The sequence below is a fragment of the Schistocerca nitens genome, chromosome 8 (assembly GCF_023898315.1).
Source record: "Schistocerca nitens isolate TAMUIC-IGC-003100 chromosome 8, iqSchNite1.1, whole genome shotgun sequence".
NCBI classification, from domain to species: domain Eukaryota; kingdom Metazoa; phylum Arthropoda; class Insecta; order Orthoptera; family Acrididae; genus Schistocerca; species Schistocerca nitens.
Window position 1 is genome coordinate 481573537 of NC_064621.1, and position 19522 is coordinate 481593058.

At 43.8% G+C, this 19522-nt stretch overlaps 1 protein-coding gene across 1 annotated transcript in view; it reads left to right on the forward strand.

Annotated features, from left to right (window-relative positions):
* Window positions 1-19522, forward strand: part of LOC126198825 (nose resistant to fluoxetine protein 6-like) — a 105711-nt gene that overhangs the window by 47410 nt on the left and 38779 nt on the right. The window contains exon 5 of the mRNA XM_049935397.1: window positions 15241-15588. Within this exon, the coding sequence (XP_049791354.1) occupies window positions 15241-15588 (348 nt within the window). The remainder of the gene's footprint in view (window positions 1-15240; window positions 15589-19522) is intronic.

A 19522-nucleotide genomic window follows, 5' to 3' on the forward strand; every position in this document is an offset into this window, starting at 1 on the left:
ATGGCGCCTTGCTAGGTCGTAGACATGGACTTAGCTGAAGGCTATTCTAACTGTCTCTCAGCAAATGAGATAAAGGCTTCGTCAGGGTAGTCGCTAGCAACGTCGTCGTACAACTGGGGCGAGTGCTAGTCAGTCTCTCGAGACCTGCCGTGTGGTGGCGCTCGGTCTGATCACTGACAGTGGCGACACGCGAGTCCGACATGTACTAATGGACCGCGGCCGATTTAAGCTACCACCTAGCATGTGTGGTGTCTGGCGGTGACACCACAGAATAAGTCCACTGCTACATACGATGCCTATTCAACGACTTTTTGTCCGGAGTGCAAGTGTTTAGGAGGTAATTAATAAATCTTCATATATTGGAAAAATTTCCTTTTGTACATCGGGTGCACTCGGTTCTATGCTCATAAAATCTAAACGAATGCGAATTTCGCTTTGAAATTTTGACAGCCTATTCTTGGATAGTTAATCTAACGATTTCTGCAATAAAAAATCGGATTTTTTGAACTTCCTAATGTGATTTTCTCCCTTAAGGTGATCATCTCTGAGCTTCAGTCTTTAAAAGTGTTGCCACCCACAAGTCGTAAATGAATTTTGAAATCATCATGTCTTCCACATTGATTTCTTTATTCTTTCCCGGTAGCAAGGTAAGTGTGCCCACACGAACAGACTTCATATATTACGTACTTCAGTCTGTAGTGCCTTCCTCACACCTAGTATTTTTTTTTCAGTCTGTTCAAATGGTTCAAATGGCTCTGAGCACTATGGGACTCAACTGCTGCGGTTATCAGTCCCCTAGAACTTAGAACTACTTAAACCTAACTAACCTAAGGACATCACACACATCCATGCCCGAGGCAGGATTCGAACCTGCGACCGTAGCAGTCGCACGGTTCCGGACTGCGCGCCTAGAACCGCGAGACCACCGCGGCCGGCTTTTCAGTCTGTAACTTAAAAATACTTCCGATGCCTTTGAATCTGTAACTTCTACTTTTTCTAACAAAACTCCGAACGATACAATGTTCGTGTAAGAAATGCCGATCGGTACTGTCCGCCTCTCAGAAATGTTCAAGTGTGTCTGAATTCCTAAGGGACCAAACTGCTGAGGTCATCGGTCCCTAGACTTAAACACCACTTAAACTAAAACTAACTTATTCTAAGGACAATAAACACAACCATGCCAGAGGGAGGACTCGAACCTTCGGCGGGAGGGGCCGCGCAGTCCGTGACGTGGCGCCTTAAACCGCGCGGCCACACCGCTCGGCGTCCGCCTCTCCAAATGAAGCTGTAGTCCTATACCCTACTTCTACTGGTTATAATCAGACATGGCTTCGTAACATGGCAAGTGCATTTGCTGAGATATCCTGACAATCGCCACACCATTGAGGTATGTCCAGTCTCAAATTGGCCTAACTCAGTTCCAGCTGACGATGAGACTAAAGAAGCCTATGTTGTAATCTTCCTACAGAAAAGTCGTCACTGTTAATTGAATCAAAGACTTCATTTCAGTAGTCGACTGTTTTGCCCAAGCTGCCTGGGCGGACATAAACATCAAATTTTATCTTCCTGTACTTGTTATCTATATGTATTTGTTGTGTACATGGTTCCGCGTAGTCAGCGCGTACACGGACCAAATTCTGCTTCCGCCGATCCGCGTATTAATATGTCTCAGCCAATGAGATTGCTGCTAACGTAGAACCTTTTCTCCTCGCGGATCACACTCGCGCAGTGATACCTGAACGCTCGAGGTATTATAACGTGTACAGACCTCCGATTAGTCATTCTGCATCAGTCTGCATTTTTCTGTACCAGTCTATAGTCAAGTTTCAGTCTGCGCCTAATAAGATTACCATATTCCTGTACATAGCCATGAAGAGAAATGTATAGACACTTTGTCAAGTATCAGAGATATGTGAGAATAAGATTAAGGTACCAAGACCAAAGGAACTTCAGATTGTCAATTGTAAATAGCATCCCGAATCAAGTTAAGTAAGGTTTATGATTTTTATTATTTTAATAAATGTGTGTGAAATTAATCGAGTTCTGTTTAAAGTTGGTCACCGTCAATCTGCTACTCTAAGCGTGCAAGTGGCATTTCTATCGTCTGACCTAACGGCAGAAGATGAACACGCCACGATAAGACCACGAGACATATTGCTGACACTCGCCTACTTCGTTAGAGCGACAAGTCAAATAATCTGATGGTGTGTGTACCGAAGGTCTTACAGTACGCACGTCACAGTATTCCTTATCACCCACAACACACTGAATGGATTTTCTTCTTTATGCTACCCTCTTTGGTTCCTGTTGTCACTGCAGAAGAGGAAGGGGGAAGGAATCGCCGGGAGCGGCTCCTGCCCTACCTATTGATCTGGGGAAGCCTTTAGCAGTGCACCTATACCAGCCGCCGTGATTTCACCTGTGCCTGTCCTACAACTTCTTTTATCAATGCTCTCTTTTCACTATCCACCATAAGTCATTTTTCATGACACCGTCACAGTCCTTCACTCTCAGAAGTTTTCTATTGGCACGCTGATTGTGTAGGTGGAGAGACCATCGTCTCCTTTGTAAATCTCTTCACCATCATCATTTACGTGTTTGACGTATTCCCAAATTCCCTCATTTTATTGTTGTCTTCTTCATCTACTTAAAGCTTCTGTTGGCACGAGTGTGGGGTAAAGAGACCAATAACAACGCTGATGAGTCGTTTGTAAACACCATCATAATTTGCTTTCACGTGTTTGACCTATTTCCCGATTTCCTCGCATTTTATTGATCTCATCTTCATCTACATGTAATATGCTCATCTGAATCTGTACAGCGATAGTTAGTGGCGGCTTTGTTGCAATTCTGAGTAGAGCTTCTGTCCTATTTCCCATAGTAAATGAGCAACTCACTTCGCTATTCCTCATGGTTTCAAACTTTTTAGCATCCACCGATAATTGTTCATCTATAGTGACATGAACAGCAGTACGAAAGGTGAATGAAAGAAACTAGAATTCCTTCTGTGGACAGACGGGCTTATTGTTAGATGCCTCAACTGTAGCTTTCCGACTTCTTTTAAAAATCTGTTAAGCTGTCCCTATGGAAGCGTCAGGAAAGACTCCCTTTTTAGTACACGTTGTATCATGTTACACGATTTTCCTTTCATCATTTTATACGTCATGGTAGCGCTTGTCATTTAGGTCCTTTAACTTTCAAGGGAAAAGGAAAAATGTTCCTAGTTGCTGGTAAGGACACTAAGATGGACGCTAAAGCGGTGTATTTTTCTTTTTGTTCGAACTCTGCCTGACACCGATTGCTGCCAAGTACAGAGCTTTGTCATGGGGAAGGAGCCAAGCCTTTGAGTGCTAAAAAATGGGCAAGATCTACTTGTGTAGGACCTCAAGCAATAGTTTCACTACTTGCTCTTAGCAATGCTGATTACTGGAGGAACGCATTCATGATGTACTGTATAACGCGGGTTGAGAGATCGGTGACCTTACAACTGCAAAAGCGCAGAAAAAATTGCATAACCTTGTTTTCACGTTGGCTCTCGTTTGTTTTTTCGTTCATGGTGATGCAGGTTACTGGCAAAATTGATGCTTTAAAAAAAAAAGGTTCAAATGGCTCTGAGCACTATAGGACTTAACATCTGAGGTCATCAGTCCCCCTAGAACTTAGAGCTACTTAAACCTGACTAACCTAAGGAGATCACACACATCCATTCGCTAGGTAGGATTCGAACCTGCGACCGTAGCGGTCGCACAGTTTAAGACTGAAGCGCCTAGAACCGCTCGGCCACAACGGCCGGCTTGATGCTTTGTTTCGGTGTCATACCCTTAACACCATGTCAGCTCACCTGTAACAATTTTCGATAAAATTCGATGCTAATACATTGTTTTACACTGCTCAACAGAAGTTTGGAATAGTCCACGATACTAGAGGTCACATAGAACTAGACACTTCGTGCATTATTCCGTTACAGCCCATGTACTGGGCAGTGTTATCAACCGGCTTACTTTGTGGCCGTCTCCCAGTCATGTGAACATACCGCTGCCGCAGCGGCACATGGCGAGCAGTGCGCTATCAACAGCAGCTGCATTCAGTTTGTGTTCGGCACAGCAGTTACACGCCACTTGGTGGCATACAACACTTTGGTAGTCAGGATAGCGGCTTTACTTTCAGCAGGTCATAAACGGCAAGATGTTGCCGGTCGGTTACATGTCACTCAAAGTGTTGTGTATTAGGTGTGGCAAAAGTACAGAGAGACGGGAAATGTAAAAGATAGACCTCGCAGTGGTCGTCCTTGTACAACACCAATGCAGGATCGTTTCCTCCAACTGTAGGCTCGCAGGCGCCCAACATCAGCTGCCAGAAATATTGGAAATGACTTCTCCCGGGCGACAGGGATTCGTATCTCAGACCTAACAGTACTTAGAAGATTGCATCAGGGTGATCATTCAAGAAGACCAATGAGAAGCCTTTTACTGAACAAACGAAGTCGACGCAATCGAAGCACCTGGGGTCTTGCACATGAACAATAGACCATTGCAGAATGAAGTCATGTTTGCTGACGAGACCACGATTGGTTTGCGACCGGACACTAGAGGCGTTTAGGGTTTGGAGAAGCGTTAGACGAGACCAGGAACACCGATACGTTCAAGAAGTCCATCCGTTTGCAGTTGTAAGTGTAATGTTCTGAGCGGCACTAATAATGGGACGGCGGACGCCTCTAATTCCCATCTAAGGCAATTTCACTAGTCTCAGATACCTCAAGAGATCCTACAAATGATTTTCAGGCGGTACACACGTTTGAAAGTGACAACTTCTACCTAGTTGAAGACAATGCAAGGCCGCACCGTACTCAAGTGTCTCGCTATCTTCAAAGATGCAATATCAACCGAATGCATTGGCTAGCACAGTCTCCAGACACGAATGCAATTGAGCATGCATGGAACCTTTTGAAGGTGGCCATTGCACAGCGTCCAAATCCACCTTCAGGACATCACTGAAGCTGCCGTTAAAGTGAGAGAGCCCATACCCCAAGATAAACTTGATGGTCCCATCCAGAGCGAGCCTTGCAGAGAGGAAGAACTCATCCGTGTGCGGGGAGAACATACCCACTACTAAAGACTGATAATGATCATCATGAGATAAAGATTTTCACCGTTTTTGTTTTCAATGTGTGCATCTAAGAAAGGGCCTGCTTTGTTTTGTAATGATTTTTTGCAACTAACCAAAGTCGTTCTTGCTTTCAAAAGGAATTATGTTTATTTTGTTAATAAGATATGGTACAAACCTCAATGGGTGCGCTATAACAAAGCATTGTAGTAAACTCTATTACATTGCAAACTTTTGTTTGTGTATAATGTCAGCAACTGAAATATCTCTGAAGACGCGTACTGGCCTTAAAAAAAAAGAAAAAAGAACCAAAAAACCTTTGGCAATTGTGGCTATTCGCGTGAGTCTATAGCTCTATTCCTCAAGCGACCATGCCTGTATGTTGTTCACTGGAGGTTTCTTAGAGAACGACTATAAGATGCATGGGACTTTCGTGAGTCGTCCCGATGTGCACGAATATCTCTGATTTTTACAGTCACGGTCATTTTGGGGGTGTATGCAGGGGGAATTATTAAGCAGCTTCACCGTTCTTTACAACGTGCTTTCTCTGATGTTAACAGTAAAACTCTCCGTGACGCAAACGCTTCTCTTGTAGCGCTCGCCACGGGATTTTTATGAGCGACAGCGTGACGCTCTCGTGCTTGCTCAACAAACCTGTAACGAAATGCACCGTTGATCTCTCCATCTTCTCTACTAATGCTATCCCTGACTGACGACCAGTTCTGCAGAATCGTTCGAACGAAGGCTTTGCATGCTTGTCAGTGAAGTACCTTGCATCCTTCCAATGAAATGTGTTGCATCAGATTTTCCTAAGACTAGTTTCACGTATTCGTTAAACTCAGGTGGCTCCGACTGTGCTTACTTCCAGATGCTTTACGCTAGTTCCTTTCCCCATTGCCTGATCGTCAATGTGTACCGGAAGTTCTAAGCCGAGTAGACATTATATCGTCATGTTGGGCATCAACTGTCAATTTCCACATCAACTGTCGATTCTGTGCGAATGTTTCTGCATTTCTCTACAAATGTACGACTTTATTGTAATTTATACAATACTATTACTCGTGAACTGAGTCACGGAGTTTTCGACGATATCCGCAGTATAATTCTTAACTGTACTATAACACTGCCCTATGGTATAGCTGAAAGTACGTCTGACGAATTCTCGCTGTTACGAGCAATGTTTTGAGTTCTGGTCTAGGATGACTTCAACCAATGAAAAAGCTGTTCGTATTTTGTCCGCTAGGCGTAGTTTGTCCGCAAGGCTTCAGTAAGGAACTGCACAAAATTCCTTCCGAAGGTCAAGGAACGCGACAACCGTCTGGGTGGCATTATCTATTTTCTACAGCACTCAGAGTCTCATGAATGAACATTTAAGAGTTGCGTTTCACAAGATCATGTTAGGCAAAATCCTGGTTGATTTCTACAGAGCAAAATGGCTCTGAGCACTATGGGACTTAACAGCTGAGGTCATCGGTCCCCTAGAACTTAGAACTATTTGAAACTAAGGACATCACACACATCCACGCCCGAGGCAAGATTCGAACCTGCGACCGTAGCAGTGGCGCAGTTCCGGACTGAAGCACCTAGAACCGCTGGGCCACCGCGGCCTCTACTGGGCAGATTTTTTGCCTGTACATGATTTATAATAAGCGATGCGGCATTTCTACTCCTTAGCTGAATGATTCAGTTTAATTACATCCAGCCATCAGTTCCCGAACGTAGTGTAAGAGAGTTAAGAAGCATTTTTTTTCTTTTTCTTCTTTTCTTTTTTCTTTCAGGAGAACCAGCCGATTTGGAGCCTAACACAAAAATCCTAAGCTATCCGGTACAAAAGTCTAACATACATACTCAGAGAGCCAACAAACGATGCCTGGGGAAGGGTCCTCTGTACTACTACTAGAGTGGTCGTTACGAAGCTACACACCAGCTGCTTGCAGTCCACAGATGTTGGGCGCTGTGATCCGCCCGTCTCAGAGCTTTGTTGCCACGATGTTGGCAGTGCGGTTTCTGTCTTGACGTACGGTTTCTGTCTTCCATGGAAATGTGCACTGACGTGTGTTTGGCATTCGGCGAAATGCAGAAGCAACGGGCTTGCTTAGATGGCGAAGACACATTCGAAAACAATCTAAAATTGTCGTATCGAATTTAATGATTTTTTTAGTGAGCTGGCTAACAGTTAAAAAACCAGGAAAAGCATAAATTTCGCGCAATTTCGTAAAATGACAGCAAGACTTCGTGGTCTTTTCGATTCGACTGTATTCCATACTAACACTGCAGGAACGTCGGCAGACTCTCTAAATGTGAGCATCGGTTTTGATTCTCCAAGAAACGGATGTAAACGAAAACGGAAATCTATGGAATTTGATGATTTTTAACAAAAAGTTAGTGGATAGAACTGTACTTTAATACCACGACCTATGATAGCATCCGACGACGAGAAAAATACGGGGTGATCTCTGTGAAAAAAGTTCCTCTTGCTCAGAAACTTCCTTCCTTTGCCTTCTCCGCTTAGTTAGCCACCATTCGCCTTTCCTACTACAGTTGTTATATGCTCATACCATTTTACATCGCTTTGCAGCATTACGTCTAGATATTTAATCGATATGACTGTCACAGCACACTACTAATGCTGTATGAACTGCTAGCTGTCATTCATCCTACCAACTAGAAAGTTTTGGCTGTGTTTTCTAGTATCCCCCGGCAGACACTCAACGAAGACACCTTCCCGTACACCACAGCAACATCGGCAAACAGCCGCAGATTGCTCCTCAACTTGTCTGCCAGATCATTTATGTACGAGGGTAATCCCAAAAGTAAGGTCTCTTATTTAATTATAAGTACATAGACCTGTTAACTTCTAAAATGGTTTACTTCGTTTTACAGCTTGAACATTTAGCTATTTTTCGACATAATCACCATTTCTGTCGATGCATTTATGTAGACGCTGTGGCAGTTTTTGTATACCCATGTCATACCAGCTCGCCGCCATGCTGTTCAGAAAGTTATGAACCTTTTCTTTCACCTCGTCGTCGGAGCTGAATCGGTTTCGGGCCAAATGTTATTTTAACCTAGGGAACAGGTGATAGTCACTGGGCGCCAAGTCAGGTCTATAGGGTGGGTGGGTGATTATGTTCCACTGAAAGTGTTGCAGGAGAGCAACGGTTTGCCGGGTGATATGTGGGCGAGTGTTGTCATGGAGAATGTGTACGCCCTTGCACAATATTCGTCTTCTACCTCTACATGATTACTCTGCAATTCACATTTAAGTGCTTGGCAGAGGGTTCATCGAACCACAATCATACTATCTCTCTACCATTCCACTCCCGAACAGCGCGCGGGAGAAACGAACACCTAAACCTTTCTGTTCGAGCTCTGATTTCTCTTATTTTATTTTGATGATCATTCCTACCTATGTAGGTTGAGCTCAACAAAATATTTTCTCATTCGGAAGAGAAAGTTGGTGACTGAAATTTCGTAAATAGATCTCGCCGCGACGAAAAACGTCTTTGCTTTAATGACTTCCATCCCAACTCGCGTATCATATCTGCCACACTCTCTCCCCTATTACGTGATAATACAAAACGAGCTGCCCTTTTTTTGCACCCTTTCGATGTCCTCCGTCAATTCCACCTGGTAAGGATCCCACACCGCGCAGCAATATTCTAACAGAGGACGAACGAGTGTAGTGTAAGCTGTCTCTTTAGTGGATTTGTTGCATCTTCTAAGTGTCCTTCCCCACAATATTATCTATGTGGTCTTTCCAACTGAAGTTGTTCGTAATTTTAACACCCAGGTTCTGAATTGCCCGTTTGAGTTTTTTGAGAGTCTCACAGTACCTGTCAGCGTTAATTGTGGTCCCAGCGGGCATAAAGTCGACCAACAATATCCCTTTCCGATCCCAAAAAACGGTTGCCATGACTTTACCGGCAGACTGTTTTTGTCTGAATTCCCGCGGCTTTGGCGAAGAAGGATGCCGTCACTGGCGTGATTGTTGCTTGGTCTCAGGTGTAAAGTGGTATGCCCAGGTTTCGTCCCCCGTGAAAATTGTGTCCAGAAAGTTGTCCTGTTCGGCTGCAAGGCAGTGAAGAAATGCGCTGGAAGCATCATCTAGTTTCCGCATGTGGTCCTCAGTCAGCATGCGTGGCACCCATCTTGGGCACACCATCCGGTAGTTCAATGTTTCCGTTAAAATTCTGTGAGCCGTGCTTCGGGAAACCTCAGGAACCAACGTGCAGAGATTATCCAGGGTGATCCGCCGATGTTCACGCATGCTTTGCTCAACCTTCAACACTGTCTCCTCAGAAATTGACGGTCTCCCGCTCCTTTGCTCGTCGCGAATTTCGGTCCGACCAGCTGCAAACTCTTTACACCACTTACGAACATTTTTGACTTCATACACTTCCGTCAACTGGAAATGGAGTTTAATCGGCGCAGTGCCCTTTACGTTCAAAAACCGAATAACTGCGCGCAATTCGCACTTGGTTGTAACATCCAACGGGATCTCCTTTCTCAACGGCTGCCAAGCCAAGACTGAGCGCCCCAGCGCGGCGTGCGCATGTTTACACACAGCGCGTGAAGCACTCTTCATAACAGTGTGACCAACTGCCACACGAACAGAGTTCTGTACTTATAAAAAATTGAGACCTTACTTTTGGGATTACCCTCGTAGATCGAAAATAACAGCTGTATTACTGGGGTCGTAAAATATGCACTAAGACGGGTTTAAATGGTCCACCTCCTACAACATTTAAGTTCCGCAGCTCCGGGAGTGTGATAGTGCGAAGTTTACTTTGCATTAATTAATTCTAAGAGTAAATAACTTTTCTCACTCCACGTAGCAATTACGGAATGAAAAGTAAACTTCACTGCAATGTTTTTGCTTAAAATGAATCATCACATGGTCTTTCATAGCTTATTATCATGTAAAAGAAAAACAATGAATTGCAGAACACAAATATATCCATATATTTTCTTCCAGAGCAATATTCGTTGACTGCGCCTCGTAACATCTGACGATCTTTCAAAGAAATTCATTAAGTATCATATCTATTACCCTGACCTGACTCAATAAAATAACCGCCAGTCAGTAACGAATACGGATGGAAGACTGGCATATACAGAGGTTTCCTTCCGTCTGCTTTTCGCACGGCCACAGCACTTGTAGTGTTCAAGCTGTTGGCTCATTGCTGCTCCCCTCTACTGATTACGCGTCCTCCGTCCGGCCACTATCTTCCCTCGACGTTCACAAGAAGTAAGAGATTTTCCAAACGCAGTTAATGTATTTGTTGGTCGTACAGGATAGTGTTACACCCAGCTATCGTGGCTCCATTGGGTGTGTGGTCTTCGCTTTTTTTAAACTGGTCTCTTAGTCCTAGAGCTTTGCAAATTCATTGATTGTAAGAGTATAAGCTAATTGTGCCTCTTGAGATATTTACTCTCTGTCGACATAGGACAGCCTGGTATTATGTGGCTCGTGCATTCAGGGCGTACTCAAAAAGGCCTACATCCATTGTCATTTGGTTTTCATTACAAATTTTTCATAGTTCTTCGTCCTCAAGACCTGATCTTGCTACTATTAGAGCTTCTGATTCTGCTCCATTTCTTCCTCTTTTAATCCACATGTGTCTGATCTTTGACAACATTTAAGTTCACTAGGCTCTCTAAATACTGATCATGCAGAGATTTCTCTCTCCAAAATTTTTTCCTGAGTAACAACCACTTTGATGTTACATTGCAGAAGTCAGTCAGCAGCTGTACGTTCTGCGTTATGTGTGAACTTTCTTTCAAGGTATTAAGCCTGAGCAATAACTTCTTTCTTTCCATTTGCATCTCATACGGTACTGTTCGAAGCCTTAGAAGATAATTCACGTGCTGGGCCACATTACTGCTGAATCCATCTACGACATTCTAACGTGCCACTTCTATTTCTCTCAGACATCGCCCTACTTGAGTCAAGCATAGTTCGCCGATGTCAGCTGTAGGGTGAACTACACCATACACGGTCGACAATTTTCTTGCCGCATGATTTGCAGAAAAAATGTTTTTGGATTCAGTCGATCAGATCGACGCTATATTCAATCACACATACTACCAGTGATCCTATAGTCATAATTGTAAGAGAGAGTGAAGTAAACGATGCAGGTTATCAGTTACGTGCATATGCCAGACGAGCTTTCCTCAAAGCGAGATTGACTTCTATCTCTGTTATTTGTTGTTTCATTATGCTATTTAGATTTGGCATATTAAACCGTTTGTGCAAGTCGAGTACAATATTACTGCACTTGGGAGTGATGGCCCTTCGGTTGGCTTATCGTGAGTTTTTATGGTGGTATTTCACGAGGACATGTCAAGTCCCTTGTTGAGTACACGTACAAATGTACTGAAATCATTCACAGTGTGATGTGTTTTCTTCAGTCACCATCGCACTTGTTTACTGTGACGTCACCGCGTATTTCCAGTAACAGCTACGGGAGGACAATTGCAACAATATGGTAGTCGGATAGTAACAGGTAGCTAAGTTTCTTGCAGCAACTACGTTATTTTAACTTACTGCTACGGCGCTTGCACTGGTCTTTCAATCACAGATTAACTTTCTCACTTTGGTAAGTTATTTAATTTCCACACCTTGAATGTCTGAATATCAACAGTATCGGGATTACCTCTTCCAATCGTCGTTATGACTTACCTTCACACTATTAAGCAATTTAGCTATTCCAAGCTTCTGAAAAGTTGCAGTATTACTTTAGCTGATATTCAACTCGTCTCTTATCTTAAAACGTTTCCACAAGCACCACTATTATATCCATCAGACAAAGAAATCCTTCTGTCACTATGCAGAGCATACACATCTAAGGTATAGCTGGTACAAGGATTTCCGGAACTTGGGGACATTTCTCTTGCAACTCTTGTCTCTAATGAAGTCAATAGGCATCAAATTTTAATTTTTGTTTGTTTTCTCATCTTTTTGTTTGAAGATCAACAGTAAAGAACAAACCACAATAGACAGTCCTGAAGAGATCTGCCTTAGTTCTGGCTTATTTTAAATCAGTATGTCTGATTTGTGGCCATAAAGAAAAGGATGCCAGTAGAGAGAAACGATCGCGTACGCATTTCGACATTAACTTGCATTGATAACTTAAATTTAGGATAATCTGTCAGGGATCTGAGCACAGCTCCTCCACGATTTGAGTCCCGGGTCTCAATTCCAGCGCAGCCTCAGTCGTCGGACTTCAGACCTATGTAAGCGTGCACACGCCGTGGGCACCTATCACGAACTGTGCTGGTTGCCGTAACTGGGACAGTTGCGTGCTAGTGCGAGGCGGCTGAAGCGGCCAGAGTCAAAGCGCTCCTGTCACGAAGAAGTAAGCGTGCCGCTACAGAAATTCTCGCGTGGCTGCCATTGGCAGTTCTCTGTTGCGGAAGTTCCCTTATACTGGTTTCTGACGAAACCTTTCTTCAGTAGCTTGGTGGATGCTGGCTCTGCTGGTGCCGAACACCCCCTCCCCCCACCCCCTCCACCCAACTGCTTCCACACCATGACTGATGGTCAGAAAATTTAACTGAAATTATCTTATGGGGCGCAGAACATATCGAAACAACATTTTCCATAGGTGGTGCGTCATTGAAAGTTTATTACTGATAGTATGCCATTGTGTGCTCCTGCAGACAGTGTCTAAACCTCTCATTGAAAAGCGGACTATCGTGATGTGACACTAGTTGTCGTTTTACACGTAATCCCTGTGAATTCAATAGGAACTGTAAGAAATGCTTGTCAGCTGTTGCTATTACTAAAGTATCGACATCATATGATTCAAAATTTTTGTTAACAGAATGATTCGCTACACTCTTTATTATAAAGTAGAATTTAAATATCAAGCAATTAACAGGAGGTAAACCGGCACTGCACAGTATAACTGAGAAAACTGTCATGGCGGAATTGAAGCTCTGCTCCCATGCTTAAATGTTTGGAGAATAAAACAAAATCGCGTTGTTGCAAGCAAGTGGACCCCTTTCATTTTTATTCATTTATTTAACCTGATCTGGTAAGGGTCATCAGCTTCTCTCTACCATCGGATCAGGGTTCCACACTTATAGTATCATCTATTACATTACAGTTACCCAAGAAATTAACAATTCTGATGTGACAACCAATAGATTTGAGTATCTGAAATGGCGGGGTGAAGTGTACTGATTATGGATTAATAAAGTTAATAATGGCATTACTTGTACTACTGCAGCGTCTGTCACTATTAGTAAAAATAACAAGAGTAATAATAACGTCGTCGGCCGCGGTGGCCGTGCGGTTGTAGGCGCTTCAGTCCGGAACCGCGGGATTGCTACGGTCGCAGGTTCGAATCCTGCCTCGGGCATGGATGTGTGTGATGTCCTTAGGTTAGTTAGGTTTAAATAGTTCTAAGTTCTTGGGGACTGATGACCTAAGATGTTAGGTCCCATAGTGCTCAGAGCCATTTGACCCACTTGCCCGCATCTCGTGTTCGTGCGGTAGCGTTCTCGCTTCCCATGCCCGGGTTCCCGGGTTCGATTCCCGGCGGGGTCAGGGATTTTCTCTGCCTCGTGATGGCTGGGTGTTGTGTGATGTCCTTAGGTTAGTTAGGTTTAAGTAGTTCTATGTTCTAGGGGACTGATGACCATAGATGTTAAGTCCCATAGTGCTCAGAGCCATTTGAACCGTTTTTGAACCACTTGAATAATAACATCAATAATTGTGATATTAATAATGATAGTGGCAGATACTAGAAGAATTTATAAACCTACGAAATCGATATTTTCTGATTTAGCGCGTCCTGGGAAAAGGAAATTTAAACAGACTGCCTCGGCTAAGATACTGGGAAATGAGGAAGACCAGGTTAGAAAGAAGGGTGTACAAGGGTAACGAATGCATGCAGAGACAATGGCAGTCTTATTGTTACTTTAGTAAATATGAGATTATCTGTCTTAAAGCTGGAGATGTTATTTAGTTCTCCACTTCAATGTGGGAGGTTGGTTCAGAATCGGGTCCTGCTCTTGAGAGGGCTTCGAGAAGGTGACTGAACGATGGCATGGAAGAGATTATTAACTGAGAAAACAGAAGCATGGCTGGCAAATGAGTGATGTCGGCGGATGAATACAAGATTATTGTGCCTGTATTATTCCGAATTACGACCCATAGTTTCTTCAGACATGCATGCATACATGCAGGGACTATAATAACGTACTTTTTTTGTTTGTTTGCGGAGTTTATTTAGTAAAGGAAACGTAGGTTATTTACTGGTAGGGAGGCATTCGGAAGCTTATAGTCATTTTTTTGGGATGCAATATGCAAGAGTTTTGTTGTACTGTACTTCGCAATAAAGCAATGGAGACAGTGCGACCGGTATACAGAACAGTAAATCTTGCGTAAATGTAAAAAGAAACTTCCTGGCAGATTAAAACTGTGTGCCGGACCGAGACTCGAACTCGGGAACTTTGCCTTTCGCGGGCAAGTGCTCTACCGTCTGAGATACCCAAGCACGACTCACTCCCCATCCTCACAGCTTTTAATCCGCTAGTACCTCGTCTCCTACCTTCCAAACTTCACAGAAGCTCTCCTGCGAACCTGGAGGACGGGGCGTGAGTCGTGCTTGGGTAGCTCAGACGGTAGAGCACTTGCCCGCGAAAGGCAAAGGTCCCGAGTTCGAGTCTCGGTCCGACACACAGTTTTAATCTGCCAGGAAGTTTCATATCAGCGGACACTCCGCTGTAGAGTGAAAATTTCATTCTAGTTACGTAAATGTAGACAGATAATCACGTAAAGCAAAGCAAAAAGGTACTGCCTGCCACACGCAAGACTAGAACTCTTGAGTCCCACGCGCTAAAGTCGCTCACGTAGGCCGTGAACCACAGCGAGGTGAATACTTGACTTGTTTTGGGATGATCAGGTGCGAAAAACCTATTGGCTTAACCGCTGCAAGTGCACCGAGATACGTCACCTGCTGACGTCACACGGTAAAAGTTGTCATTCGCATTTGAGGTATTTCCCGACATTTAAGGCAACATGTCTTAAATTACTTGTCTCTTTTGGGGTTTTTAAGCGTTGATACCTCGTCACGCTAAAGGTGATGTACACCTTGACTCTGAGACTGATGATGCGTGTTGCAGTGGCACGAGATGTGGTACCGCATGCCGCTGATGAACGGCACCGTGTCCACGGACTCGTTCTTCGTGCTGGGGGCGGCGCTGCTGGCGATGGGGTTCCTGCGGGAGCGCGAGAGGAGACAGGAGCGGGGGCGGCGCCTGGGGGCGGAGCTGTGCCGCGCCGCGGCGCTGCGCTACGTGCGCCTGACGCCGCCCTACGCGCTCGTCGTCTTCTTCTACGCGGCTGCCCTGCAGCGCCTCGGCACCGGGCCCCTCTGGGACTCCGTGGTGGGGCCGGAGGTGAACTTCTGCCGCCACTCCTGGTGGGTCAACATGCTCTACCTCAACAACTACCTGCACCTCGACCAGCCGGTGAGTGGTACAGCTTAATTCCTAGCTGTCTGGTCGGGTTGTTGATGTGGGAAAGGAGTTAAAACAGTTCACGTATTCATCATATTTGTGGAGAGGTTCTGCAATTTTGCTTCCTCTGTAGCGAGAGAACTTACTTGATCGCTTTTGAATCGATTTTAGTGCCAGAGAAAGGGCGTAATTAGACACGTCCTATCAGTTGTAGTGTAACGACGTAAGTTTTGTATAAATGATTTTCTTTTGACATATGACCAGTGGTTGGGAAGGGAGTGAGACAGGGTTGTAGCCTCTCCCCGATGTTATTCAATCTGTATATTGAGCAAGCAGTATACGAAACAAAAGAAAAATTCGGAGTAGGTATTAAAATCCATGGAGAAGAAATAAAAACTTTGAGGTTCGCCGATGACATTGTAATTCTGTCAGAGACAGCAAAGGAATTGGAAGAGCAGTTGAATGGAATGGATATAGTCTTGAAAGGAGGGTATAAGATGAACATCAACAAAAGCAAAACGAGGATAATGGAATGTGGTCGAATTAAGTCAGGTGATGCTGAGGGAATTAGATTAGGAGATGAGACACTTAAAGTAGTAAAGGAGTTTTGCTATTTGGGGAGCAAAATAACTGATGGTCGAAGTAGAGAAGATATAAAATGTAGACTGGCAATGGTATGGAAAGCGTTTCTGAAGAAGAGAAATTTGTTAACATCGAGTATAGATTTAAGTATCAGGAAGTCGTTTCTGAAAGTATTTGTATGGAGTGTAGCAATGTATGGAAGTGAAACGTGGACGATAAATAGTTTGGACAAGAAGAGAATAGAAGCTTTCGAAATGTGGTGCTACAGAAGAATGCTGAAGATTAGATGGGTAGATCACATAACTAATGATGAAGTATTGAATAGAATTGGGGAGAAGAGGAGTATGTGGCACAACTTGACAAAAAGAAGGGACCGGTTAGTAGGACATGTTCTGAGGCATCAAGGGATCACAAATTTAGCTTTGGAGGGCAGCGTGGAGGGTAAAAATCGTAAAGGGAGACCAAGAGATGAATACATTAAGCAGATTCAGAAGGATGTGGGTTGCAGTAAGTACTGGGAGATGAAGAAGCTTGCACAGGATAGGGTAGCATGGAAAGCTGCATCAAACCAGTCTCAGGACTGAAGACCACAACAACAACGACAACAATGACCATGTGCAGACTTTGTCACCTACGTCAGTCACAAAACACTTCAAAATTATGTAAATTCTTTTTAAAGTTGTCTCTGAATGGTTCTTGAACGAAACTGTAATTAAAACATCATTTGAGTCGTATGCGCAGAATTCCGTCACTCAGTCCAATTGGTTTGCGCAAACTTTTTTCAATTTAGATGTCGTTTGTTTCTTCTCAGAAATTATATTAATGCAAGTTATCTGCTTTAATAAATATTAAAACCACATTGAATAAACTTTTAAGACTCAAACTCGCGATGAACGTTGTCAAAAATTAATAATCTTCTCAAATAAATCAGTAATACTTCTTCCTTAATATAATTCTTCATAAATAAATTCTCGGAACACGTATTTAAACTTTGGTAGTATACACTAGTTTATTATCTTCATATATACTACATATACAGGGTGTTACAAAAAGGTACGGCCAAACTATCAGGAAACATTCCTCACACACAAATAAAGAAAAGATGTTATGTGGACATGTGTCCGGAAACGCTTAATTTCCATGTTAGAGCTCATTTTAGTTTCGTCAGTATGTACTCTACTTCTTCGATTCCGTACCATGTACAGCGTGTGCAGGCACTATCAGCAGCTGATTGGCCTCCACGGGTACACTTCTGCGAATGGTTCATCCAACAATGTGTCAATCCTCATTTCAGTGCAAATGTTCTCTTTACGGATGAGGCTTCATTCCAACGTGATCAAATTGTAAATTTTCACAATCAACATGTGTGGGCTGACGAGAACCCGCTCGCAATTGTGCAATCACGTCATCAACACAGATTTACTGAGAACGTTTGGGCAGTCATTGTTGGTGATGTATTGATTGGGCCCCATGTTCTTTCACCTACGCTCAATGGAGCACGTTATCATGATTTCATACGGGATACTCTACCTGTGCTGCTAGAACATGTGCCTTTACAAGTACGACACAACATGTGGTTCATGCACGATGGAGCTCCTGCACATTTCAGTCCAAGTGTTCGTACGCTTCTCAACAACAGATTCGGTGGCCGATGGATTGGTAGAGGCGGACCAATTCCATGGCCTCCACGCTCTCCTGACCTCAACCCTCTTGACTTTCATTTATGGGGGCACTTGAAAGCTCTTGTCTACGCAACCCCGGTACCAAATGTAGAGACTCTTCGTGCTCGTATTGTGGACGGCTGTGATACAATACGCCGTTCTCTAGGGCTGCATCAGCGCATCAGGGATTCCATGCGACGGAGGGTGGACGCATGTATCCTCGCTAATGGAGGACATTTTGAATATTTCCTGTAACAAAGAGTTTGAAGTCACGCTGGTACGTTCTGTTGCTGTGTGTTTCCATTCCATGATTAATGTGATTTGAAGAGAATTAATAAAATGAGCTCTAACATGGAAAGTAAGCGTTTCCGGACACATGTCCACATAACATATTGTCTTTCTTTGTGTGTGAGGAATGTTTCCTGAAAGTTTGGCCGTACCTTTTTGTAACACCCTGTAGACGTGAACATGAGCCTCTACAAGATAGGACTGAACATTTACAACATGATTAAACTTTCTATAACGTCATTGTTGTAGAAACATTACAAATTCCTATTTTTTCAGTTTTTAGAAGCACGACGCAACAACTCGGTTTCAGGATCTTCTGTTGCTCCTTGGCTGTCGACCCGCGACGTTCAGTGGCCAGCAATTTTCTCTCTGGTCCCGGCAGTGAAGATGCTGTCTCCGTTCGTTACGCCGCCCTCTCCGTACATGAAACATAAAAATAAATACAAAACTTTAGATAATTCACAAACATTACAAATATTACAAAATACATAAACAAAACACTAAATTAAACTTATATTCACCAGCAAACTGGGCTGACACTGGTGGATGGGTGACGCTTCAATTTCGCGTCCCACTACACAGTCAAGGTTGGTTCAAATGGCTCTGAGCACTATGGGACTCAACTGCTGTGGTCATCAGTCCCCTAGAACTTAGAACTACTTAAACCTAACTAACCTAAGGACATCACACACATCCATGCCCGAGGCAGGATTCGAACCTGCGACCGTAGCACACACAGTCAAGGCAGAAGTTAGAAAAATGGCGAGTGGAGACTGTACGTCCGAATCAGCAGATGATTGTGCTGTTGGTGCGCGACAGTTTCATTGCTTTTGATAAGTCTAACTGAAGAGGAGCGTTCAGTAAGTAGCGCAACACATTTCTTCTGAAAGCAGGTAGGTTTTATTCAGGATCAAATACGTCATATTATTCCCTACACTTTTGACTACAAAAAACTATTTTTCAAACAAAATTCAATGTTCAGTGCGACAGCCTTACGTCACATTACTGGGAGGGCCTCTATGCCCGAATGGTACCACTCTGCTGGTCCACGCCCGAGACAACGTCTTGCTGCATCAAAACCTCCCCATCATCCACGTACCGCCTTCCGCGGAGCTCATCCTTCATTTGGGCAAACAGATGGAAATCTGAAGGTGATAGATCCGGGTCGTAGGGTGGATGAGGAAGGAACAGTCAAATGGTTCAAATGGCTCGGAGCACTATGGGACTTAACTTCTGATGTTATCAGTCCCCTACAACTTAGAACTAGTTAAACCTAAGTAACCTAAGGACACACATCCATGCACGAGGCAGGATTCGGACCTGCGGTCGCGCAGTTCCGGACTAAAGCGCCTAGAATCACTCGGTCACACCGGTCGGCTAAGGAACAGTCCAATGAAGCTTTGTGACCTCCTGTC